General features: G+C 35.8%; 5 protein-coding genes, 1 long non-coding RNA gene and 1 pseudogene across 33 annotated transcripts; 3 read left to right on the forward strand and 4 right to left on the reverse strand.

Moving 5' to 3' along the window:
• Positions 1-1,821: 1,821 nt before the first annotated feature.
• On the reverse strand, positions 1,822-5,419 carry LOC104791907 (putative sodium/metabolite cotransporter BASS4, chloroplastic). 19 transcript variants are annotated; one of them, XR_015559671.1, is made up of 11 exons: positions 5,022-5,419; positions 4,764-4,857; positions 4,361-4,468; positions 4,153-4,220; positions 3,812-3,890; positions 3,291-3,349; positions 3,131-3,199; positions 2,978-3,052; positions 2,762-2,891; positions 2,004-2,071; positions 1,822-1,935 (listed from the first exon to the last, which is right to left on the reverse strand). XR_015559671.1 is itself a non-coding variant. In XM_010517916.3 (11 exons), the coding sequence occupies exons 1-11, from the start codon at positions 5,181-5,183 to the stop codon at positions 1,873-1,875; spliced, it is 906 nt and encodes a 301-aa protein (XP_010516218.2). In that variant the 5' UTR covers positions 5,184-5,419; the 3' UTR covers positions 1,822-1,872. The 19 variants fall into 19 exon arrangements, 4 of the variants coding, with proteins under 4 accessions (XP_010516218.2, XP_087310319.1, XP_087310321.1 ...); XM_010517916.3 differs by lacking the exon at positions 2,978-3,052 and adding an exon at positions 2,294-2,315 and having other exon boundaries at positions 2,778-2,891; XR_015559677.1 differs by lacking the exons at positions 2,978-3,052; positions 3,291-3,349 and adding an exon at positions 2,294-2,552 and having other exon boundaries at positions 2,778-2,891.
• A 59-nt stretch (positions 5,420-5,478) lies between these two features.
• On the reverse strand, positions 5,479-8,220 carry LOC104699155 (protein RDM16 pseudogene; annotated as a pseudogene).
• Positions 8,221-9,700: 1,480 nt separating this feature from the next.
• LOC104791911 (staphylococcal-like nuclease CAN1) lies at positions 9,701-11,809 on the forward strand. Of its 3 annotated transcripts, none has more exons than XM_010517920.3 (8): positions 9,701-9,942; positions 10,174-10,229; positions 10,343-10,457; positions 10,550-10,663; positions 10,754-10,941; positions 11,058-11,114; positions 11,226-11,454; positions 11,551-11,809. In XM_010517920.3, exons 1-8 carry the CDS (start codon positions 9,817-9,819, stop codon positions 11,647-11,649), a joined length of 984 nt encoding a protein of 327 aa, XP_010516222.2. In that variant the 5' UTR covers positions 9,701-9,816; the 3' UTR covers positions 11,650-11,809. The 3 variants fall into 3 exon arrangements, 1 of the variants encoding a protein (XP_010516222.2); XR_015559685.1 differs by having other exon boundaries at positions 9,738-9,942; positions 11,195-11,454; XR_015559686.1 differs by having other exon boundaries at positions 9,738-9,942; positions 11,202-11,454.
• Positions 11,810-11,970: 161 nt separating this feature from the next.
• Positions 11,971-13,124, forward strand: LOC147942857 (protein LURP-one-related 14-like). Of its 3 annotated transcripts, none has more exons than XM_087454198.1 (3): positions 11,971-12,392; positions 12,478-12,717; positions 12,801-13,124. In XM_087454198.1, exons 1-3 carry the CDS (start codon positions 12,138-12,140, stop codon positions 12,933-12,935), a joined length of 630 nt encoding a protein of 209 aa, XP_087310324.1. In that variant the 5' UTR covers positions 11,971-12,137; the 3' UTR covers positions 12,936-13,124. The 3 variants fall into 3 exon arrangements, with proteins under 3 accessions (XP_087310324.1, XP_087310326.1, XP_087310325.1); XM_087454200.1 differs by having other exon boundaries at positions 11,995-12,392; positions 12,813-13,124; XM_087454199.1 differs by having other exon boundaries at positions 12,019-12,392; positions 12,478-12,711.
• Positions 13,125-13,675: 551 nt separating this feature from the next.
• On the reverse strand, positions 13,676-15,153 carry LOC104791913 (uncharacterized). Of its 2 annotated transcripts, XR_015559687.1 has the most exons (4): positions 14,750-15,153; positions 14,416-14,625; positions 13,962-14,297; positions 13,676-13,891 (listed from the first exon to the last, which is right to left on the reverse strand). XR_015559687.1 is itself a non-coding variant. In XM_087454201.1 (3 exons), exons 1-3 carry the CDS (start codon positions 14,796-14,798, stop codon positions 14,236-14,238), a joined length of 321 nt encoding a protein of 106 aa, XP_087310327.1. In that variant the 5' UTR covers positions 14,799-15,143; the 3' UTR covers positions 13,676-14,235. The 2 variants fall into 2 exon arrangements, 1 of the variants encoding a protein (XP_087310327.1); XM_087454201.1 differs by having other exon boundaries at positions 13,676-14,297; positions 14,750-15,143.
• Positions 15,154-15,247: 94 nt separating this feature from the next.
• LOC104791914 (alpha-soluble NSF attachment protein 2) lies at positions 15,248-17,936 on the reverse strand. Of its 2 annotated transcripts, XM_010517922.3 has the most exons (9): positions 17,506-17,936; positions 17,110-17,159; positions 16,961-17,033; positions 16,789-16,868; positions 16,431-16,582; positions 16,103-16,262; positions 15,958-16,005; positions 15,781-15,861; positions 15,248-15,692 (listed from the first exon to the last, which is right to left on the reverse strand). In XM_010517922.3, the coding sequence occupies exons 1-9, from the start codon at positions 17,648-17,650 to the stop codon at positions 15,612-15,614; spliced, it is 870 nt and encodes a 289-aa protein (XP_010516224.1). In that variant the 5' UTR covers positions 17,651-17,936; the 3' UTR covers positions 15,248-15,611. The 2 variants fall into 2 exon arrangements, with proteins under 2 accessions (XP_010516224.1, XP_087310328.1); XM_087454202.1 differs by having other exon boundaries at positions 15,248-15,861; positions 17,506-17,867.
• Positions 17,937-18,226: 290 nt separating this feature from the next.
• LOC104791915 (uncharacterized) lies at positions 18,227-19,888 on the forward strand. 4 transcript variants are annotated; one of them, XR_015559689.1, is made up of 3 exons: positions 18,227-18,485; positions 18,924-19,012; positions 19,474-19,888. It is a non-coding gene; the product is annotated as an uncharacterized LOC104791915 (long non-coding RNA). The 4 variants fall into 4 exon arrangements; XR_015559690.1 differs by having other exon boundaries at positions 18,924-19,006; XR_015559688.1 differs by having other exon boundaries at positions 18,230-18,485; positions 18,924-19,038.
• Positions 19,889-20,336: the final 448 nt, after the last annotated feature.

A 20,336-nucleotide genomic window follows, 5' to 3' on the forward strand; every position in this document is an offset into this window, starting at 1 on the left:
AAAATTTAGATTATCTTCAAGACTACTACTGTCATTCAGTGGGGTCTTCAACCATCCACGAAATCTCTCAATTTTTGTCTTATGACAAAATTTCTCCTCTATATCTCTCCTTCTTGGTTTCCATTGATAAAGAAAAAGAACCCTTATCCTATGCTGAGGCAAAGGAAATTCTGGTGTGGTGTGGAGCCATGGATGATGAAGTGGATGCCCTTGAAGACACTGAGACGTGGACTATTTGTACCTTACCTCCTGACAAGACCCCCATTGGTTGTAAATGGGTTTTCAATGTCAAGTTCAATTCTGATGGTTCCATCGAGAGGTATAAGGCTAGGTTGGTGGCCAAAGGGTATACTCAAAAAGAAGGTATTGATTACATTGAGACTTTTTCCCCTGTGGTTAAGCTCACATCGGTTAAATTGATTTTGGCTTTGTCTGCGATTTATAATTTCTCACTTACGCAACTAGACATCTCCAATGCTTTTCTCAATGGTGATCTCAATGAGGAGATTTACATGCAGCTTCCTCCGGGTTATGCAGATAGAAATGATGTTGTTCTGCCTCCTAATGCGGTTTGTAAGTTGCAGAAATCTCTCTATGGTCTCAAGCAGGCCTCACGTCAATGGTTTCTGAAGTTTTCTTCGACCTTGTTACAACTGGGTTTCATTCAGTCTTTTGCTGATCATACTTGCTTTCTCAAGATTACTGATACTCTCTTCCTCTGTGTCTTAGTATATGTTGATGACATAATCATTGCGAGTAATAATGATTCAGAGGTTGTTCTTCTGAAGTCTCAGCTTCAATCATTCTTCAAGCTGCGTGATCTGGGTCCTTTGAAGTATTTTCTGCGCTTGGAGATTGCTAGATCCTCTGAAGGGATCCACATCTGTCAACGTAAGTATGCTCTTGATCTCCTTGATGAAACAGGGCTCCTTGGTTGCAAACCCAGCAATATTCCCATGGACCCGCATGTGAAACTCTTCAAGGACCATGGTGGTGACTTTGTTGATGCTGGTTCTTATCGGCGTCTTATTGGGAGGTTGATGTATCTCCAAATTACACGTCCTGACATCACATTTGCAGTCAACAAACTCAGTCAATTCTCTCAGGCACCACGTGTTACACATCAACATGCCCTTTACCAGGTTCTTCACTATATCAAAGGCTCTATTGGTCAAGGTCTCTTCTACTCCTCCAAGACAGAACTTCAGCTGCAAATGTTTGCTGATGCAGATTATTCTTCTTGTTTGGACACACGACGTTCTACTTCTGGTTTTTGCTTGTTCCTTGGCACCTCTCTTATTTCCTGGAAATCCAAGAAGCAGGAGGTTGTTTCCAAGAGCTCGGCTGAAGCAGAGTATCGAAGTATGTCCAAGTCGACTGATGAGCTAGTTTGGTTCACAAATTTCTTCAAGGAATTGCGGATTCCACTTTCCAAACCTACTTTGCTCTTATGCGACAACGAGGCTGCCACATTGCTACTAATGCAGTCTTCCATGAGCGTACTAAACATATCGAGAATGACTATCATAGCATTCGGGAAAGGTTGGTTGCTGGTTTGTTTCAACTACTCCATGTTCGTTCTCACTTGCAGCTGGTCGATCCTTTTACTAAACCTCTTTATCCTGCTCAGTTTCAAGAACTTTTTTGCAAGATGGGTCTCCGAAATATCTTTGTCCCATCTTGAGGGGGCATATTAGTGTATATAGTCACATGTAAATGTCCATTAGAGTATTTGGGCTTTAGTTTAGGCCTTTTAGTAACTGTATATAACTGTATATATACTCATATTTGTAATCATTATTGAGTTAATGAGATAGGAAATTTTTGGTAAAAGTACTCTTTCAGGTATGATAAATGTCAAAAGATAAAATCTTAACTATAGACAGAAAAGACAACATTCAGATTCCTGGAACAAAGCCAAACTCCAAGGCTACCCTATACGAATTTAGAAAATTATTCAAAGGGGTTTAGAAACTATGGAAGACTGAAATTTCATATCTTACCATACTGAGGCAGATTGCGTTGATTTTTGAAAAGAGGCTACGGTTATTGTCAACAAAGTTTGCAAAACCTGTATCCAACATTGTGACAAGAGATTTTATATAGTCAGAAAGTTGGCAGCAATTAGCGAACAGTGTTAAAAAGAACAATTCTAGTTCATTGTCACCATAAGGTGTATGCTCAAACTATTTAGATGGTTTATGTTATACCATGTAAAAAGATAAGAGATGATAACCATAGTGTTTATATATTCAATTACTTTCACCAGAAAGGGAAAGAATAAAATACTCACCTTTGAATGATTCCCGAATAACCTACAACAGATAAAATCCAAATATGTCAAAGCCTGACTCTAATTGACGTATGCAAAATGTTGAAGTGATAGAACTTCATGCTGCAATGACTATTTGTGAAATGTTCAAAGAAACATAATTGAATGTAGCCAATCACATCAGATAGGTTCTTAATGGAAGATAAGTCATATATTATATCGAGAAGATAAAAACTAAGCAGAAACAAATAAAGAGGATTAGCCCTCACATAAACCAGACCTGCAAGCACATGATAAACAATGTAAATAAACAACCAAAGCTTTCTTATTTTCCATACGAGTAATGCAAAAGACGCAATTAAAATTTCCAATAAAGCATTCTTATAGGTTTTTCCAACAACAGCCAGTGAACATAACGCTTTCACAATTGTACCATATAGCCAAATTTTACATGGATTCATCATTGCAAGAACAAAAAGTAGGACAAACAGAAAGATTCTCTCACCTTGCCAATGATCAAAGGAATTAACAGAGTAACTACAAGACTTCTGAACAGTTGCTCAGTCGGAAAAGAAACACCTACTCCCCCAGCTATGTATCTTGATACCCAAAATGGAATCTGATAAGAGGTCAACCATGCTAACTTCAGTGTCAGAAGACGCAATGCTCATTCATTTTTAACAGAAGACTTTGAATCCTACTCACATTTCAAGATCGTATGCTAATTTGAAACAATCTGCATAGCAGAAATCTTGACATATAGACCAGGAAACAATCTGACTAGAAATATAATTGATTCTGCATGATCAACTTGTAGTTTCGAAGGGAGAACACTAATATGCAAGAGGGTCGACTTACACTTAGAATTCCTAATAAGTTGGATGCCACAGTCACCGCAAGAGCAAGAGCAGCATTGCCACCAGCAAGCTGAATTGGCAATTTTGATTAAGTCAGTGGAGAACGCAAGAAAAAACAGTTATGCACAAAATATTGATTAGACATATATCAAATTGAGTACGTGAGTAAGGGCAACACCACTTGATAAGGTGGTTGGCATACAGCAAAATATAGCCAGCCCTGTAAATAGCATGAGGACATAAACAAGTTTTAGACTCTTCACTCACTACTGAGCGACAATAAACAGGGCTGGAAACTGAAGAATAAGGTCTTCAAGAGTAAAGACTGTAGAACATTAACTAATCAAGTTTCTTCTGCATTATGCAATTAATATGCATTTCCTACCCGTCAATTTTATAACTAAATTGGATAAACGCAATGAGATTTAGCAAGATAAAAGACAACATGAAGGTGAAATTGTTGAATATAAGATTACAAAGGCATTGAGATTTAGCGGTCAATCACTTGATCACCTATGTTTGCTTACCATATTATAAATAAGTTTGTAAGTATATTAATTCATTGAACCGATGACAGTGTCACTAAAACTATAGATGCACTGTAAATTAATGGAAGTCAGTAAAATACAAACAGTAATAAGCCAAGGAAAGAACATGATTTTCAAGAAAGAGACATAGTAACCTGTAACAAGTTCCGGAGGTTGGAGTTGGACCAGCAAAATAAGCCGTGAGAAGGATGGAGTGAGCAACAAAATAGAGATCTGAAAGAAAAAAAGAAGAAGAATAGCTTGGATTTAAGTATGCAATATAACTAACAGAAGTTAAGGAAAGATATACAGAAAAGGTTGTTATCGTACATGACTGAATGGTAAGTACATTGGAGCAAAAGAAATTCTATTCATTACACTGTCTTAGTAGTTTCGTAAAAGCAGAAATTAATTTGTCATGAACTTTAAGAATATAGCAGAAGATATCTAAACTAAAGAGAAGAGGAAGCTTTCAGAGAACGAATCAAGAACATACTAGTCCGAATACTCCAAGAGGCCATCCTTTAACAGCAGCACCAATCGCTTCAGTACGTAAAGTCAACCCTGCTCCACAATACATAGAAGAGTACACAATGGACTAGCTACTCGACAGAAACAAAGTGATTGCTTCCATCACCCTTTAACATAAAAAGAAGAAGACCAAACCAATTGTACACTTATGCTATAGCATATGATAGAATCACCTGATATAATAAATATCCCGCATGTACTGATCTTAGTGAAAGAGTATTTGTCTGCAAGACAGCCTAGTGTTGGATTTGCAAAGCCCAGCCCCACTCCACTAACAAGAGCTGCAAACAAATAACCAACAAAGCACAAACATCTAACTGAGATGTCAAAAGTAACAAACTGAGGCATAAGGATATGGCTACGCTTCCGTTCTACTTATCAGTAAGGATATGGTTACGTCTACATAGGTCACTTGAATTATCAGATTAAAGTGCTTAGTAATCTTAATGGAAAATTGAATTTTGATGCAGTCAATCTTCTTATCAGACTTTAAAAGGTCTTAACCTAAACTTTCATCTCAAGAATCGTTTGGGCAAATTGATTGGGAAAATGGCAAAGAGCAGTGTGTAATGTTACCAAGAGGCAAGAAGTTATCAGAAGCAAAACTCAGCAATTGCTTCCCAAAATGTAATCTTTTAGCTGAAGCTGAAGTGCCTCCATCACCACCAAGCTGTGAACAAGACAAAAATCTCCAACGAGTCAAAAAAAATTTCTTCTCAATAAAAAAGTTCAATCATTTACATAAATCCGATTCATTCTCTACACGAACTTAACCGCAACCATGACTCAAAAACAAGAGAACCCAAAAATAATCGAAGGGACAGAGACAGAGACCTTGTCGGAAGGTTGGCATGCTCTAATGGATCTGGGAATCCATCGTCTGCCACAGGGCTCTAGATAGCGACTGAAGACGACGGAGCGGCTCCTCGGAGACGTTGGTTCACGGAGACATAAAAAGGGGTTTTGGATTGAACCCAGGATACTAGCTATCGCCATTAGATTAGTCAGTATTCGAATCAAAAGTGAGCAGAAGAATGAAAGATTAAATTTTTTGGATGCTTAGTTCTGCATTACTCAGCTCTCAGCTTAAACAACAACTCCGGCTTATCGGAACCACTACCACTGGGCTAGTGGCCAGTACTGTTATTTATGTTATTTATTCGTAACTTAAAATATCATAAAATTATTTTCAGTTTTGAACCAATCACAATGAGTTTTGTCTTTTCAGCTCCTCCTCAACCATTGGTCTCTAATAAGACAAGAACTTTATAATGATCAAGAAAGAAGAATTTTAGTAATTGAGAGCGAGATCCCAGTAGTGGGCTACACCAGCATCCGTGAATAACTTTCTTGGCAGCAGATTCATTCAAGCACTCTTGTACATTAAACCTATGAAAACTCTGTTTCTCAACACTTCCTTGCCATACCAACCAACACTTGTTTCCACCATTTATTGATTTGCTTTTACCCTCAACCACAATAACACTCATTCCCTCCGTCCATTACACTACACCCTGTTAATATGTTCTGTTTTGCATTCTTCTCCACTTTGAATCTTGTTTTGGGATGCGACAGCTTCTTGTTGATCTTGTACACCGACACAATCGTCTCAACTGTTGCTCGATCACCAAAAAGCTTCCTTTCTTTCTTCTCACGTTTCTCTGCAGGAGTTAGCTTCCTCGCAGTGTTCCTGTCAATGTGAGCCTGTTCACGCTGGGCATGTGCTGTGCGGATCTCTTTCTCAAGCTTGGTTGGGTCTTGGGTTGCTTCAGACGCAAGGACCTTCATTAGGTTTCTCAATTTCACCTTTAGTTTTGGTGGTTCAAGCAACCCTAGTCTAATCATCTCCTGTTTCTTCTTTTCTTTTGCCACACGCCTCAGGGTTCGCAGCTGGGGAGGTGGAGACGCTGCCAGCAACCCAAGAAGGTTCTTGCGTCTGAAGGTTCGCAGCTGGGGGAGTAGTAGATGTTTCTTTTCCGACTGAGCAACTGTGCAGAAGTCTTGTAGTTACTCTGTTAATTCCTTTAATCGTTGGCAAGGTGAGAGAACCTTTCTTTTTGTTCTTACAATTTTAATAGCGTCTAGCTTGCAGGTCTGGTTTATGTGAGGGATAGTACTCTTTATTCTTCTTTTCTGCTTAGTTTTTTATCTTCTCGATAAAGTATATGACTTATCTTTCACTAAGAACATCTCTAATGTGATTCGCTACATTCAGTTTTATGGCTAGTCTCCCCGAATGTATCATACGGGATCAATATGACAAAACGCACTGGACATGTACATTGATTGATTGAAAGATGAATAAAAATGATCTCGATGAGCATACATTTATAGCATTTTGTATAAGTAATCGAAGATCCCTACTATTTCCTATTTAATTGTTCTGCCGGGGACGCATGGAATGAAGTTGAGTTTTTCTTTTTATGAAATTGTTGAATCTCGCTTAACAAATCCATAGTGTGTGAAAAAAAAATTTCAAGACTGTTTTTTTAAGGGTATTTTTATTGGTTATTTTGTGATCAAGGGTACTTTATACAAAAATGCTAAACTTAAAAAAAAAAGTTTTCAAAAGCTCCCAATAGCGTGTTATACAAAATGTTAAACTTTCCAAGAACGTACTTAGCATTCTAAAATTATACAAAAGCTAAAACTTTAACAGTTTTTCCAAAAGATATAAAAACACACGAATAAATTAAACCTGCCAAACCTCCCCCATAGTTATGCCATCCCAAACCTCCCCTCTAGATATACCACCTCCTGTTTCAGGGGCCCATGGAAGAGCACAACGAGCACTATTCTTCAGTACTGCTGAAGTCGCACCATCATATGCCATGAAAATGGCAAATCCAGCATTCCTCAAAGCAGCGACATCAACAACAAGGCGATCATCCTTTGAGATTAAAAGTAGTGGGGCTGGTGGTCTTCGGGTGTAAGCCCAATTAAAAACCTGTTTACTAATTCTCACATCTACGAAATCACAATGGGGAGAAATTTTGGCACCGCCCCTAGCTGAAAATAATGAGGACCAATTAAATAAAGAATACACAAATCATTCAAAGTAAAAATATTAAATTAATTGCTTTGTATTTGTTTCTTTCAGATCTACAGTGTTTGTAATGTAATTTGTAATTTTCGATCTGTATTTGTTTCTTTCAGACGTCTTCAGGACTATTGAAAGAAAAGTAACTATAAAAAGAACTGGAAAAGTAACTATTAAAAAAAATAGGTCAATTGTTATAAATACCACTAAAATTGGTTTTCATTCAAAAAAATAGCACAATTTAGTTTTTTCCAAAAATACCACTAATATGTAATTTTCCAAAAATACCACATAATTGAATTAAAGTTTTAATACTAAAAACTAATACCTAAATTTTAAATACTAAACCCTACCCCTAAAAACTATACCTTAAAACTAAATGTGTCAACCCAAACGTAAAAAAAAAAAATTACATCTGTAAAAATCAATTTTTGTGTTTGTGGTAATTTTGGAAAAAAAAACTTTTGTGGTATTTTTGGAAAAAAAACTAAAATCTGGTATTTTTGAAAAAAAAAACATTTTTAATGGTATTTAAAGGAATTTCTCAAAAAAATATGAATATGGTCTACGAAGCGCAAGAGTCCTTTACATCCTCATCCTTTCAGACCAACTGTTACCTCGGCGGAATCACCAACGTACACAGACAATGCAAATAAGCGGGTGTTAGGAAGGTTTTTTTTTAATCTATTTTGTTTTTTTATATATGTTCGTTGATTTTAGATCAATAGTATAGATAAGGATTTAAATATACCCTTTAATTACAGGGATATTGGGATGTTCCAAATGGTAGTCTTCCTATTATGGACAAAAAATAATATACACAAATCATACAAAGTAAAAATATTAAATTAATTACTTACTCTTTTTTTTCGAGGCTGATAATTGAGTTACATTGATACCGGATGTCTCTAAAGCAGAGATATATGTAGCAGAGATGATTCCCTCCGGATGATTAATATTCTTATCTTCATAGATAACAAATCTATAGTCCATATAAGCATCAATGTTAATAAGTTCAAAACCTCCTCTGCATAAGGTGGTTTTAATATACTTCAAATAATCAGATTGATTGACATACATGGAAAAGGGGAGAGAGCGCATATCCCACCTACACCAATATATATATATATATATATATATAATTTAGTTTGCAAATAAAAATAATACTAACGTAGATTTAAGTTAATAAAGTGAGATAATTACCTTGACAGAATGAGGAAGAGGGTTTAAAATTAATTCTCGAACGAGCGGAGAGGGAGGGGTAACCACAGGTGGAAGTGGCGTTAGTTTTTCAGGAAAGTAAAATTAATCAAAAAAAATTAGAAAAAAATAGAAAATAATAATAATAAACACTTAAAAACACTCACGTATTCTTTCCGTGACCAAATAATGCCAATTTATAGTATACTGTGAATCTGGGTCGACTGCATTTCCAGCGGTACCAAGAATATATGCATGTAAGACATAGAACCCTGCTTTGTGCAAGACTTGCGCAGTGAAGCAGATCAATCTTTACAAATTAAGTCTAAGCACATTCAAATAGTTAAGCTAGATAAAACACAAAGGCTAAAAGAGAGACAATCCAAAAAAATTTGAACATCATCATTGTACATCTCCCCACACACACACACAAAAATAAAATAAAAAAACTAACGTTTTTTTTATAAAGTGAGAAATTTACTACTCCTACAAATGATCTAACTGTCTCACATATACGTAATGAGAAGATCAAGATTGTTTTATTGTATCACAAATATTCATATATATATATATATATATATATATGCCTTTGTTAAGAAGCAAATACTTTCACATTGACATTATAATGTGCAGATGAATCATTCACCGACTCAATAAATGCAGCTATGTCCGATATAGTGGTGGACGTAGATTAATTGTTAATTATAATCCCATTTTCTCAATTTTAATTAAGCAAAACATATGTTCACCCCATATATTATGGATCCACAATATCAAATATATAGAATTCGAATCTTCCATAAAATTTTTAAGGAATCATGTGCACAAAGGTTGGTTATCCTGAATAATCCTTAATTAGTTACTTTGTAATAACACAAACTATACCAATAACAAGAATTCTAGCTGTAAAAAAAATAATAACAAGAATTCTTATAAATTACGCAGAGAAGAAAAAAAAAAGAATACTGTAAATTGAAGAAGTAGGATGTAGAAGCCAAAAAAAATTCCGCGTTATAATAATTTGTGGTAATCGCATCGCCATATATAGGAGATATTTTGAGCAGTAGTAAAGCTAAATGAGTCGTTAAGATTGCTTAAACCCCAAGCTAGTGACTTGTGTGAGTTTAACAAAAAAAAGTCTTCAAATCGACAAATCCAATGGAATCTGATTACGACAAGGCACCTAATACTTTCATTAAAAAAAAAAAGGAAAAATACAATTAATTCATAACATTAGCTTCTTATCCAATAACAAACTGCCACGTAAGATTTCGCTTGTCTGATAAACAATCTCTCTGCTCCATATAACTGAATCAAAGACTTTCCTACGAGAAAGATCAAAATTCTTTCTTTTTTTTTTTCCTTTTTCTTGAAGATCAAATCTAAGAAATGGGTAACGCGATTAGGTTACTCCGGAAATGTCTGAATCCCACGACGGACAATAAGCCTCATGGCGGCTCCGCCTCTGTTTCAGCTCTTTCCCGTGATCTCTTCAACTTTGAAACCACTTCTCAAGTCTCTCTCTCTGTCTATATCTATATATATATATATATATATATATATATCTTCATTGCTATTTCTCCTAAATTTTCGTTTTTTTATTCTCCAGCTTACTAGTCGTTGATCTGATATTTAGCTCTGTTTTAAAACTCACTTCTAAGTTCTAAATTGTGTAAACCAATAGATTCATCCACAATTCTGTTTTAGAGATTGATCATAATCTAAAGATTCATTTTATTATTTTAGGTTCCGGAAAAGCTTGGGAATTACGTTGTGTCTTCTTCAAAGGCACAAGCAAACTGGTAAAGAAACAATACACAGATCATCGTCAATATCTTTCTCTCTTGTGGTTCTAAAGATTAATTTGATGTTTTCACATTGTTTTAATATTTGTCTTTTTCTTCCAAAACAAAAGGTATAGAAAAATACTTGAGGCATGGAAGCAAGCTAAGCCTCGGCCTAAAACTGCTGAGGAAGCCTCTAGGCTTGTTATCGCTACTCTAAAGAACCATCAAAAAGCAGATGTTGAGGTACTAACAATTTACTAATTTCAAGCTGCGGATTATGTTAGCGAGTTTGGATAACATTATTGATATGGTTCATTTGTTAATGCCATTGACAGGGATTTTTGTCTTTCTATGGGCTGCCTTCGCCTCACAATCTTGTTGAGGTCCCTACTCATGAATCTCCTGTGACTTTACCTAAAGGAGTTCGGTTTGAGCTCAATACGCTTCCGGTTAGAAAAACTTTCTATGAATCTTTAAAAGGTTTTGGGAATATGATGATAATGTTGTTGCTGATCAAGAAATTGTTTAACTGAAATAAGGTGGATACGAAATCTGTGTCAGATGGAGATACCGTTACTGTGTATGTTAGTAGCAAAGACCCGCTTGTGTCATCCTCTGTTCCTAAGGAAGTGAGTATTGCAGCGGTTAAAAGAGCCAAAGCGCGTGAGAAGAGGAATTATACTGAAGCAGATGCACTTCAGAAGAAGATCATATCTTCTGGTTACAGGTTTGTCTCATTAATTTTGATATGCACTTATCACAAGAAGATCATAGAGTCAAATCAAAATTGAGCTATGTAAGTCATAATCCTTCTGAACCTTTTTTTATTTATCTTGTGCTTAGGATGATAAGTTTTAAAAATGAGGAAGTGCTTGCTAAAAAGTTCAGAATTAGACTAAGGTAAAAACACTCTTCCATTCATGAGATAAACTCATTTTAATTAAGGTCTTTTTAATCAAAAGATGTATATATATATGGAGTTTTAAGAACAAAGGAATGAAAACAAAACAGCGGAATAGATTCACCGGAGAGCAAAATGCCTTATGGTAAAGAGGCGCATGATGAGCTACTCAAGATGGTTGAAGGGAAATGCTTGAAAGTATTAGTTTATACAGAGGATCGCTATGGAAGATGTGTAGGAGATATATACTGCAATGGAAAATTTGTACAGGAAGTAATGCTAAAGAAAGGTCTTGCTTGGCATTATGTAGCCTATGACAAGCGTGCAGAGCTTGCAAAGGTAAGACAACTGTAAACCTTTGTGCATCACATTAACGAGCTTCTTGGATTAGTCTTTGAGATGTTTAAAGGGTTTTTTGTGTGTGTTTTTTGTCAGTGGGAAAACGAGGCTAGGCAAAAGAGAATTGGCTTGTGGGCATCTTCTAATCCAGAGAAGCCATGGGAGTGGAGAAAGAACAAACGTGGAGGCAATTGATGAGATACACCTTCTATGTTTAGTTTTATATACAAAACAGAACAAAGAAAAACAATATTATTTGATATGATTATTGTGAAGTAAAGAACCTGTGATTTGTTATTGTAATTGTAAGAGAGCTCTGTAAATGTATTATGTATTGATAAGTATTTTTTGGCAATAGACAATCTCTCTTTGTACCTTGAAACAGAAGCTACGTACTCTTAGTTGTTTTGTTTCTAAATATAAGGGGACATAGTTTATTTTTGGGGTTTAACAATCTATGGTTGAGAATAAAAGTCTGATTCATAACCAGAGAAGTCAAAAAAAAAAAACAATCTTGCAATTTCAAATTTATTTTTAGTTGATATATAGTTTTGAAGAAAATGTGAAAAAGGTGTTTTTGATAATTCTTCACCATTAGGAGGATTATCAAGGGCTCTAAAGCAAGAGCCTTTCATAATCTTTTGCAATCTTCTTCTTCTTCTTGTTCTTGATATTATTGGAAAATGCCGAAGAATAAGAAAACAGAATGGCAAGTAGGAGATCCCGCGATAAGCGTAGTGAGCGATCAGTTCTGTAATCCATACCCAATGGATCTATTGGTAAAGAGGAAAGTTCAGAATTTCTCTAAAGATCATTACGAAGTGTTTGATCCAAGCGGTAATCTGCTCCTACAAATTGATGGACAAGCTTGGGGGTTTAACCGTAAAATAATTATGCGTGATCCAGCCGGTTTCACCATCCTTACAATGCGCCAGAAGGTTACCAAAACATTTTATATCTTTCAACAACAACAAATAAATAAAAGAAAAGACTCTTTTTTTGAAATTGTGCATGTGTGTTTAGGGACTTGCGTTGAAGAACAAGTGGGAAGTGCATGGAGGAGAGAGCAAAGAGAGAGAAGACTTGCTCTTCACGGTACAACAATCTCAAGCGGTTTCATTGAAAACATCTGTGGATGTTTTCTTGCCTGATAACAAAAATGTCAAGAAGACGTCAAACACTTGTGATTTTCATGCTTCAGGAGGATACTCCAATATATCTTTCAAAGTTTTCAAATCGGATGCTCTCATCGCGGGGGTAGGGGTAAAAGTTAAAAACCCCATACTTATCAATAATCTTGGCAATTTTTATACATTGGTGAAGAATTGAAAATCCTTATATTGCAGGTGACACATAAGTTTACATGGGGAAGTTTCTGCAAAGGGAAATATAATTTCAAGGTGAGAGTAAATCCAGAGGTTGATTATGCTTTTATCATTGCTTTGCTTGTTATGGTCGATGACAACGAGAATTGGTGTTAGTATATATATGTCCTCAATCTCTTTGCTTAGTGGTTCCTTTCACAATCTATGTGGTGTGTCATGATAACGTATTCATTTTTCAAGACATATATACGTATTGTATGTAAAGAATATTTTTTTCCATGTTATGTGGAATCTTAAAACGTGCAGTCAGAGATAGAGCAATAAACATAAATTTGAACTTAAAAACACGAGAGGGATAACTTAACTTAACTAGCTAGCTAGGGACACATTATACAATACAAGCAAGCTTATTGGCAGTGTCATGACGGCTAGTCCTCAGGATCAGGATTTGCTCTACTCTTTGATGTTAGATATTTGAGTAATCGCTAAAAATATCGAACACCAAAGAGAGGTTTCATATAACCTTCCTTCTTGCTAGTCCGATTGAATATTATTTCGGTTCAATTTGAAATTCTTTAATTTTCCCAAACCGAACAACCTGAAATACCAAATTTCTGAACCAAACCGAACCGAACAGTCCTACTAATTGGCGGCACATCTTAACAAAGTACTGTACTGTAAATTTCCAAACCAAAATTTTACCAAGTCCCCCATATATATCGACTAGCACACATAAATAAAATAGTATCAATGATCAAAAACTATTTGACCATGAATACAATTCAATAATGTCTTTCTCTGAGCTTATAGGTATATTTTTATACCTGTAGTGGCATAGGATGTAGTGTAATAAATATGTGCTCATATGAATATGAATGAGCTGTGTAATAAGCAAATTGGCGCAAGCTAATTAAAATAACATTAATTCAAAAGATTACTATAAACACGAAGCAATATCCACGAGACGAGAGGAATCACTTAACTAGGGGCATATTGTTCAAACAAGTGATACTAAAATTAAAAATAGAAAAAACATTACTAGTACTGTTCTTTAATAGCCGGTCTTCTTCCTTTTACGAGACAGAGTCGCCAGAAACTTGCCGGAGAGTTTGCTGGTAAACAGAGCAAACAAAAACAGTAAAATTAGGTTAATTGATTGCTAAAACGGTAAATGTTGCTTACTTGATCGGACGTTTCTTCTTCAGCTTATTGGCAAGCCGTTTGGCACATCGAGGACAAGAGGTGCTTCCGGTTTTGTTGATAGGATTCCCTCCAGTTGATAGGCTGTTCCAAAGCCAAACCGATGTTGCAGTAGAGAGCAGCAGACCTGATGCGTTTTGAGGGTGAGACAGGAGGATATTGTTGTCTCTTTTCCTCAAACGCACCAATGCTTCTACGATACCTTCATTTTGGGAGATGTCGTCGTCGGAGATGATCAACAAATTTGTTGGATCATTCAAATGAGTGATTCCCCAGATGTGGATATCTTTAAACATGGAATCAGTTTTGACCTCGAATCTGGAAAAAAAAATTAATTGAAATACTTAATTGAACGAATACGACGACGGGGTTTGTTTTGTTTTCAAATTTAAACAAAAATAAAAAACAAAAGGAAAGAAGTCATTAGTGAGAGAACCTGGCTCGATAAGCTTGATGCCGGCAGATTCAAACTCTTCTTCTTCATTGATCTGCTCCACGCTAGAAGAGGAATAAGCAACCATCGAAACGTTACCAGTGTAACCATTATTCTTGAGAGCTAATTTGATATTATCAGAGATCGACGCAGGTGTTTGATCACTAGGGATTGGGCAATCATCCAGATCCCACAAGACTCCTGTCTCAGCTTCTGAGATAGAGGAAACATCAAAAAAAAAAAAAATATTAAGCAACTTGAAATACCTAATAATATCCCATTACTTTATTACGACAAATCGATCAGAATCATCAGATGACAGAGATACATAGCTTACTGGAGAATTTACTGAACCAGGAAGACATGGTTTGAGCGGAGGACGACATAGCCTTAAAGGGTTAGAGATGTGGCTGGCTGCGGCTGCGGCTGCGGATTTAAGAAAGCCTTCTGGTTCTGGGTTTTGTTTTATCGGGACGGACTCTCTCTGCTCTCTGCTCTCTGCTCTCTCTCTCTCTCGGCGATTAAGGGCTTTGAGCAATCTACATTGACCAAAATATCCCCTCTCTATTTCGACTTGTTAAAATTCAAGGGAACATCCTTAAGGGTATTAAGGTCAATTCAATTTATCTTGATCTTTCCTCGTTGTTCAGCTGGAGCTTCTCTATGGAGTATATTGACAAGTTGTTATCCCGTTTCATGAACGTTCTTGTAACAAGTTGTTTGTTGAATTCATTGTTCTTCATTTGAGTTCTCTGTATTATGATGTACTTCTTTCTATTCCAATTGTTTTTTTCCTTCTTTTTTTTTTTTTTTGTGCAGTTAAAGATAAGAGCAATAAGAAGACAACCCACAATTTTATTAGATGTAAACGTAACAATTACGAAGACCTCAAACCTCTCTCGATTCATCAAACCTTTGAAAGAAGGAGAATCTCTTTTAACCAAAATTAAAAAAAAAAAAAAAAACTTCAACAGACTTGAGTAGTTCCCATAAATGAAAGTGATGAGACAGAGAGAACAAATGTAGACGTTCAATACCAAACAACAATCCCCAATTTTTGACCAAACCTCTTAAGAAACCTTTAAAACTCAAACCAGACAGACACAATCAAATCAAAGAAGTGTCGGATATGAAGTATCGATCATAGCGATAATACAAACCGGGAAACCTCTAAAACGCAACGCACTGGATAAAGATGTTTAAGTAAGGTCATCCTCCTCCAGCTCCTTGGCCTTGAGCTTCTCCTTCACCCTCAACAACATGGTTGTCTTCCATGAATCCTGCATTTGATACCAGTTCCATGATCAAGAACCAGACATAGTTAAAAAAGATAATCACATTCAATAGTACGTGGTTTACTGCCCTTACCAGCGGAGTCATGCTATCAAATTCCTTGACAACGTCTGTGAACTTTGCAATGTCTTCTTCATCGATAGCAGAAGCAAGGTCCTAATCATGTGAATAAATGTACAAAACTTATCATACTTCATGTAAGCTACTCCACTATCTCTCTTTTTTTTTTTTTAAACAATGTTTAAACTTTACCGCTAAGAACTTGCATTCCCGTGTTCCTGAAAAAGTCGGATCCAGATCCTGCAGGAAAGCAGAAGTTAGAAAACATGTCATAGTTACTCAAAGGCCCACACCAGAATGCTGATGTTACGGGTGTTTGCTGTGGAAGAAGAAAAACCTGATATTTCTCCAGCGCATTAGTGATGGAAACAACATCGGCTTTGCATAAGTGACACATGCCAGCAGTGAGAAGATAGCCCTTGACTGAATACTTAAGTAAGTTATTGTTAAGTGAATGGCGTGCTATTTCTTCATAAATCTTGATTGCCTTCTCATATCTATCAAAGAACACAAAAAGCACATTAACAATCAATCCGTCCCAAAGTAGAGAAAACGTTTATGCATATAGAACACCATGATTTCAAACAAAGCGTAAGGTGCAAAAAAAAAGCGTAAGGTGCAAACGTTTATACAAAAATAAAAAGCGTAAGGTGCCAAAATCTTACTGCTCCAGCTGGGCAGCATATTGTGCAACCTTTAGATTGCACTGGTTTGCAGAAGTGGTCACTTCTTCATTTTGAAAGAATTCAGCTGCCTTTTCAAAGTAAGCAATAGCCTGCTCTAACTTCTGATCAGATTCATAATACTCAGCAATTTCCTGTCAAAAGTAAAACAAGAAACCCATTAATGTACCTATTTGTACAATTACAGAAAGTCAGTACCAAACTCACTATAGTGTATAAAAAAAAGAAACAAAATAAGACTGGATCCAACATGCATAAAGAAACAGGAACCATGGAGGCAATACTGAACAAGTGGCCCAATAAAGCTATCTTATTAATGCTCAAAAGAGACGCATGATACCTTGTAATATCTTGCAGCCATGTTGAGTCTCCCTATCTCACAAAATATATTCACTGCTCGTTCTAGGCAAGATGCAGCCTCTGCATATAAGGTCATGGTAATATTAGTACGCATGATAATCACTCTTGTATTACTGAGATGCCAAAATTTACAAAAGAGGCTTTATACATACCATTTGTGTCAACTTTCTTGTAGCATTTAGCAGCCTCAGCATAAGCGTTAGCAGCATCGTGCTTGCTGTCTGACTGTAAATGCAGATCAATGTTATCAAATTATCCACACAATCTTCCAGTATCACATATGTGTTGCCAAAGAATTTACCTTTAAGTGACAATCAGCAAGTTTTAGATAAGCTTTTCCAGCTTGATCCCCTGAACAAGCAAGGAGAGTAGAACAATCATTAGAAGGAAAAAAAAAAAAAAACATGAATCCTATATATTAAAACTCAACCAAACAGAAAAATCTAAATGTTGAATCTCGATAACAATTCTCGTATGCAATTACCAATTACAAATTTCTAACAGATCAAAATCGACCCTAAATGATACTAACTCTTATCTCTCACATGACCATATATAGACGAATCAACGCAACTGATTGAACCTAAGATCAAACGTCCTCAATTTTTCAACTTTTCTTCCTCATCATCAACAAACAAAACAAAACCCACAAAACCAATCAGATGAAAACAATAATCAAACAGAAATTGGAAATTACATGATTTGGCGAGTTTATAGGAATTAGCTGCTTTCTCGAGCAGATCAGCAGCATCCTCATACTTAGATCCAAATATTCCCCATCCGTTGAGCTTCTTCTCAGCTTTCTTCTCGAATTCCTCCGCTCTCACCAGATGATCTCCCATATTCTTTTTTTTTTTTGTTTCCTCACGAAACTCGACTCGGATTTCGCTCCGGTTAACCTCCGATCGTATACTTCTTTACCTCCCCCCAGAATCCGATTGTTTCTTCGAATGTTTCTCCTTTCTTCCTCAAGAGAGATTTCTTCGATTGGGAGATTTGCTGCGATTAGAGAGATGTGAGAATCGATCGACTGCGAAAAATCAGACACGCTTCGTTCGGTAGGGGAAAAAAGATTTTTCAACCGATTTAAACGGGCTGAATTTGGTTGTTTTATATTGGGCTTTGTTTAAAAAAAGCCCAAGTTAGCCCAATCGTTAGTTATATCGAATTACAAATTAGTAACGTTGCCAAACTCTAAAGGATATATGTAGACATTAGACCATCTTTACTGGGAGTACTCTTTGAGTTACTCTCAGTGTTGGGCCTCAATTTCTCAATTTAAAACCCATTTTTGAGTCCAAGAAGCTGAGTATCATTGCTTCTGAAAGCAATTCGAGCAACACCCTGAGAAACGCGACGTGGCGTTTGGCCATTGGTTCCACTAGAAATATAAAAATAATTTTTTTTTCCCATTTTCTAATATTCTTCCCGACTCTTTGTATTTCTTCTCTCTCGTGCGAAAAGGCGATTGAAGATGCGATTCATGCGAAATTTGGGAAAATCAATCGATTCACATCGAATTTGTTGAATTTCCCGGATTAATCTGGAGGTTCATGGTCACCGGAGGCGATGGCTAACCAAAATAGGCGTAACCCTAACTTAAATCCCGGCTAAAGCTTTCACCTTCTTCGTTGAATTGCGAGCAGAGAGGAAGGAATCATCAGCAGAGGAAAAATGGTAACTTTGCTTCGTCTTTCGTGAATTTGAGTTTCGGGATTTGATATTATTGTTTGTTTGGTTTGACCTAAGTCTTCTTGTTTCTTCGTTGATTTAGTTTTCTGTAAACGATTGGTTATAGGGGTTTCTCGTGATGGGTCTTTTATGATTTGTTTTGTTATCTCTCTCTCTCTCTCTCGTGGCAGTTGTTCTTTTCTTACTTCAAGGATTTGGTTGCAAGAAGTTATTTAGCTTTGACATGTGTGAATTATATTAAAAGTCTTGTGCTTTTGGATGACTTGATTCTGAGAATATTATTTTCAATTTCTGTTTTAGGTATTGGATAATTTATCGTGGAGGTGTGTAATGAATCATGAACTTGAATATGATTGCTTTAGAAACTTTGGAATTGTACATATTGATGAGCTAATCTCTCTTGCTTGAATTTGATTTCTGAAGCATGAGAATTCCTACTACAAGCAATTGTTGGAGCAGAACAAGCAAATTCAAGAGCCTGCATATATTGAGAAGTGCAACGAATTGTCTAAGCAATTACTCTACACTCGTCTAGCTAGTTCATTACCTTTTCATTCTCTCTTTTTCTCTAAGCATGTTTCCAAGGGCCATGCTCTAGCCTCTAGAGTCAGTGTTGCTGAGAATTCTTTTATCGAGCTATCCTTTTATGCATACTTTTGAAACATCATTAATCTTCAGATAATACTGCTGAAATGGATTTGCATTAGTTGCAAGTAGTCAACCATTTTGCCTTATAGACTTTGATAGAACTGAAAAAGATGTGCTTGAGAAATTTGGTGTTATCTGATAGTACTTTTTGTTCTCGATGGAATTAAGTTGATAAATCCCTGATGATTCAGTTAGTCTCTGTGCCTATTATGTTTTAACAGTCCTGATTACACAACTTATGATCCATAGCGTGTCTTAGCTATTAGTTTTGTAGAAATTTGGCTTTTGGTAATTTGCTAATACTCACTCTTGTTATGAATTACAGCATTCCAGGGCGCTACAAATTTTTTTGGAAAGAAGTAGAGTACGCAAAGAACTTAATGAAGAACAGAGCGAATCTGAAATTGAGACAACAGCAATGTCGTTGGCAGAGGATTCACTTTCGTAGCTTGTAACTCCCCTCCATATGATTCCTCACTGAACTATATATACTTCCTCCAATCCATTTATATTTTCAGTCTATTCCTAAAACAGAGGTTTTGGAGCTAAGGGGAAAAAACCATTTTTGGTAAAGCTCTTAATAAAAGAAATTGAGAAAAATGCATTTGATACAAGATTCATCTTCAAATTTTGTAATATATGTGAACTATTTTGAATTTTGTAAAATATGTTTAATATTCCAAAGATTGTAAAATATGTTTAAGATTCCAAAGTTTTATGTAATATAAATTTTTTAATAACTGTTTTGTCATTTTAGATTATTAAAGTTTGATAATTACTAAACATAAATTAAAAAATTATTATTTAAAAGATTGAGCAACCTTCTTTGGGTTCTTCTCTAGCAAAGGAATGATTTTGCAAAAAATAATTTTAGAGTTGCTTTACTTTAATTATTATTTAATTAATTTGAGAGTAACTTAAGAGAGATACTCTACTAATGATGTTCTTAAGAGCTGTTAGGAATATCATTTCGTGTATATGAGTATATCGAAACAAATTCAATAAGTATGAACGGACTAACTTGATACTGTGCCTTAGAGAACGATGATCATATAAAAACAAAACTTGAGTAAGTTTTTCGTGTATCACGTTTTCAATAATTCTTCTGCATTCGACATAACGAACACGTGAGAGCCATCTTCGAGGCCGACAATGATAATGATTATACCCCCGAAACTTTTAAAACGA

The sequence above is a fragment of the Camelina sativa genome, chromosome 6 (assembly GCF_030686135.1).
Source record: "Camelina sativa cultivar CO46 ecotype springtype chromosome 6, ASM3068613v1".
Lineage (NCBI taxonomy): Eukaryota > Viridiplantae > Streptophyta > Magnoliopsida > Brassicales > Brassicaceae > Camelina > Camelina sativa.

What these genes read in the sequence shown, in the direction of transcription:
- LOC104791907 (XM_010517916.3), bottom strand. Translation starts at nt 5,183, where the DNA reads ATGGCGATAGCTAGTATCCTGGGTTCAATCCAAAACCCCTTTTTATGT. An exon ending in TGATAACTTCTTGCCTCTTG is followed by an intron (nt 4,469 to 4,763) that starts GTAACATTACAC and finishes ATTTGTTTGCAG; the next exon opens with CTCTTGTTAGTGGAGTGGGG. An exon ending in ACGCAATCTGCCTCAGTATG is followed by an intron (nt 1,936 to 2,003) that starts GTAAGATATGAA and finishes AAATTCGTATAG; the next exon opens with GGTAGCCTTGGAGTTTGGCT.
- LOC104791911 (XM_010517920.3), top strand. Translation starts at nt 9,817, where the DNA reads ATGGGTAACGCGATTAGGTTACTCCGGAAATGTCTGAATCCCACGACG. An exon ending in ACTTTGAAACCACTTCTCAA is followed by an intron (nt 9,943 to 10,173) that starts GTCTCTCTCTCT and finishes TTATTATTTTAG; the next exon opens with GTTCCGGAAAAGCTTGGGAA. An exon ending in TCAAAGGCACAAGCAAACTG is followed by an intron (nt 10,230 to 10,342) that starts GTAAAGAAACAA and finishes CCAAAACAAAAG; the next exon opens with GTATAGAAAAATACTTGAGG.
- LOC104791913 (XM_087454201.1), bottom strand. Translation starts at nt 14,798, where the DNA reads ATGTCGTCCTCCGCTCAAACCATGTCTTCCTGGTTCAGTAAATTCTCC. An exon ending in CTGGTTCAGTAAATTCTCCA is followed by an intron (nt 14,626 to 14,749) that starts GTAAGCTATGTA and finishes CCTCTATCTCAG; the next exon opens with AAGCTGAGACAGGAGTCTTG. An exon ending in CATCAAGCTTATCGAGCCAG is followed by an intron (nt 14,298 to 14,415) that starts GTTCTCTCACTA and finishes TTTTTTTTCCAG; the next exon opens with ATTCGAGGTCAAAACTGATT.
- LOC147942857 (XM_087454198.1), top strand. Translation starts at nt 12,138, where the DNA reads ATGCCGAAGAATAAGAAAACAGAATGGCAAGTAGGAGATCCCGCGATA. An exon ending in TCCTTACAATGCGCCAGAAG is followed by an intron (nt 12,393 to 12,477) that starts GTTACCAAAACA and finishes ATGTGTGTTTAG; the next exon opens with GGACTTGCGTTGAAGAACAA. An exon ending in CTCTCATCGCGGGGGTAGGG is followed by an intron (nt 12,718 to 12,800) that starts GTAAAAGTTAAA and finishes CTTATATTGCAG; the next exon opens with GTGACACATAAGTTTACATG.
- LOC104791914 (XM_087454202.1), bottom strand. Translation starts at nt 17,650, where the DNA reads ATGGGAGATCATCTGGTGAGAGCGGAGGAATTCGAGAAGAAAGCTGAG. An exon ending in CTATAAACTCGCCAAATCAT is followed by an intron (nt 17,160 to 17,505) that starts GTAATTTCCAAT and finishes TTGCTTGTTCAG; the next exon opens with GGGATCAAGCTGGAAAAGCT. An exon ending in GGGAATGCAAGTTCTTAGCG is followed by an intron (nt 15,862 to 15,957) that starts GTAAAGTTTAAA and finishes TCACATGATTAG; the next exon opens with GACCTTGCTTCTGCTATCGA.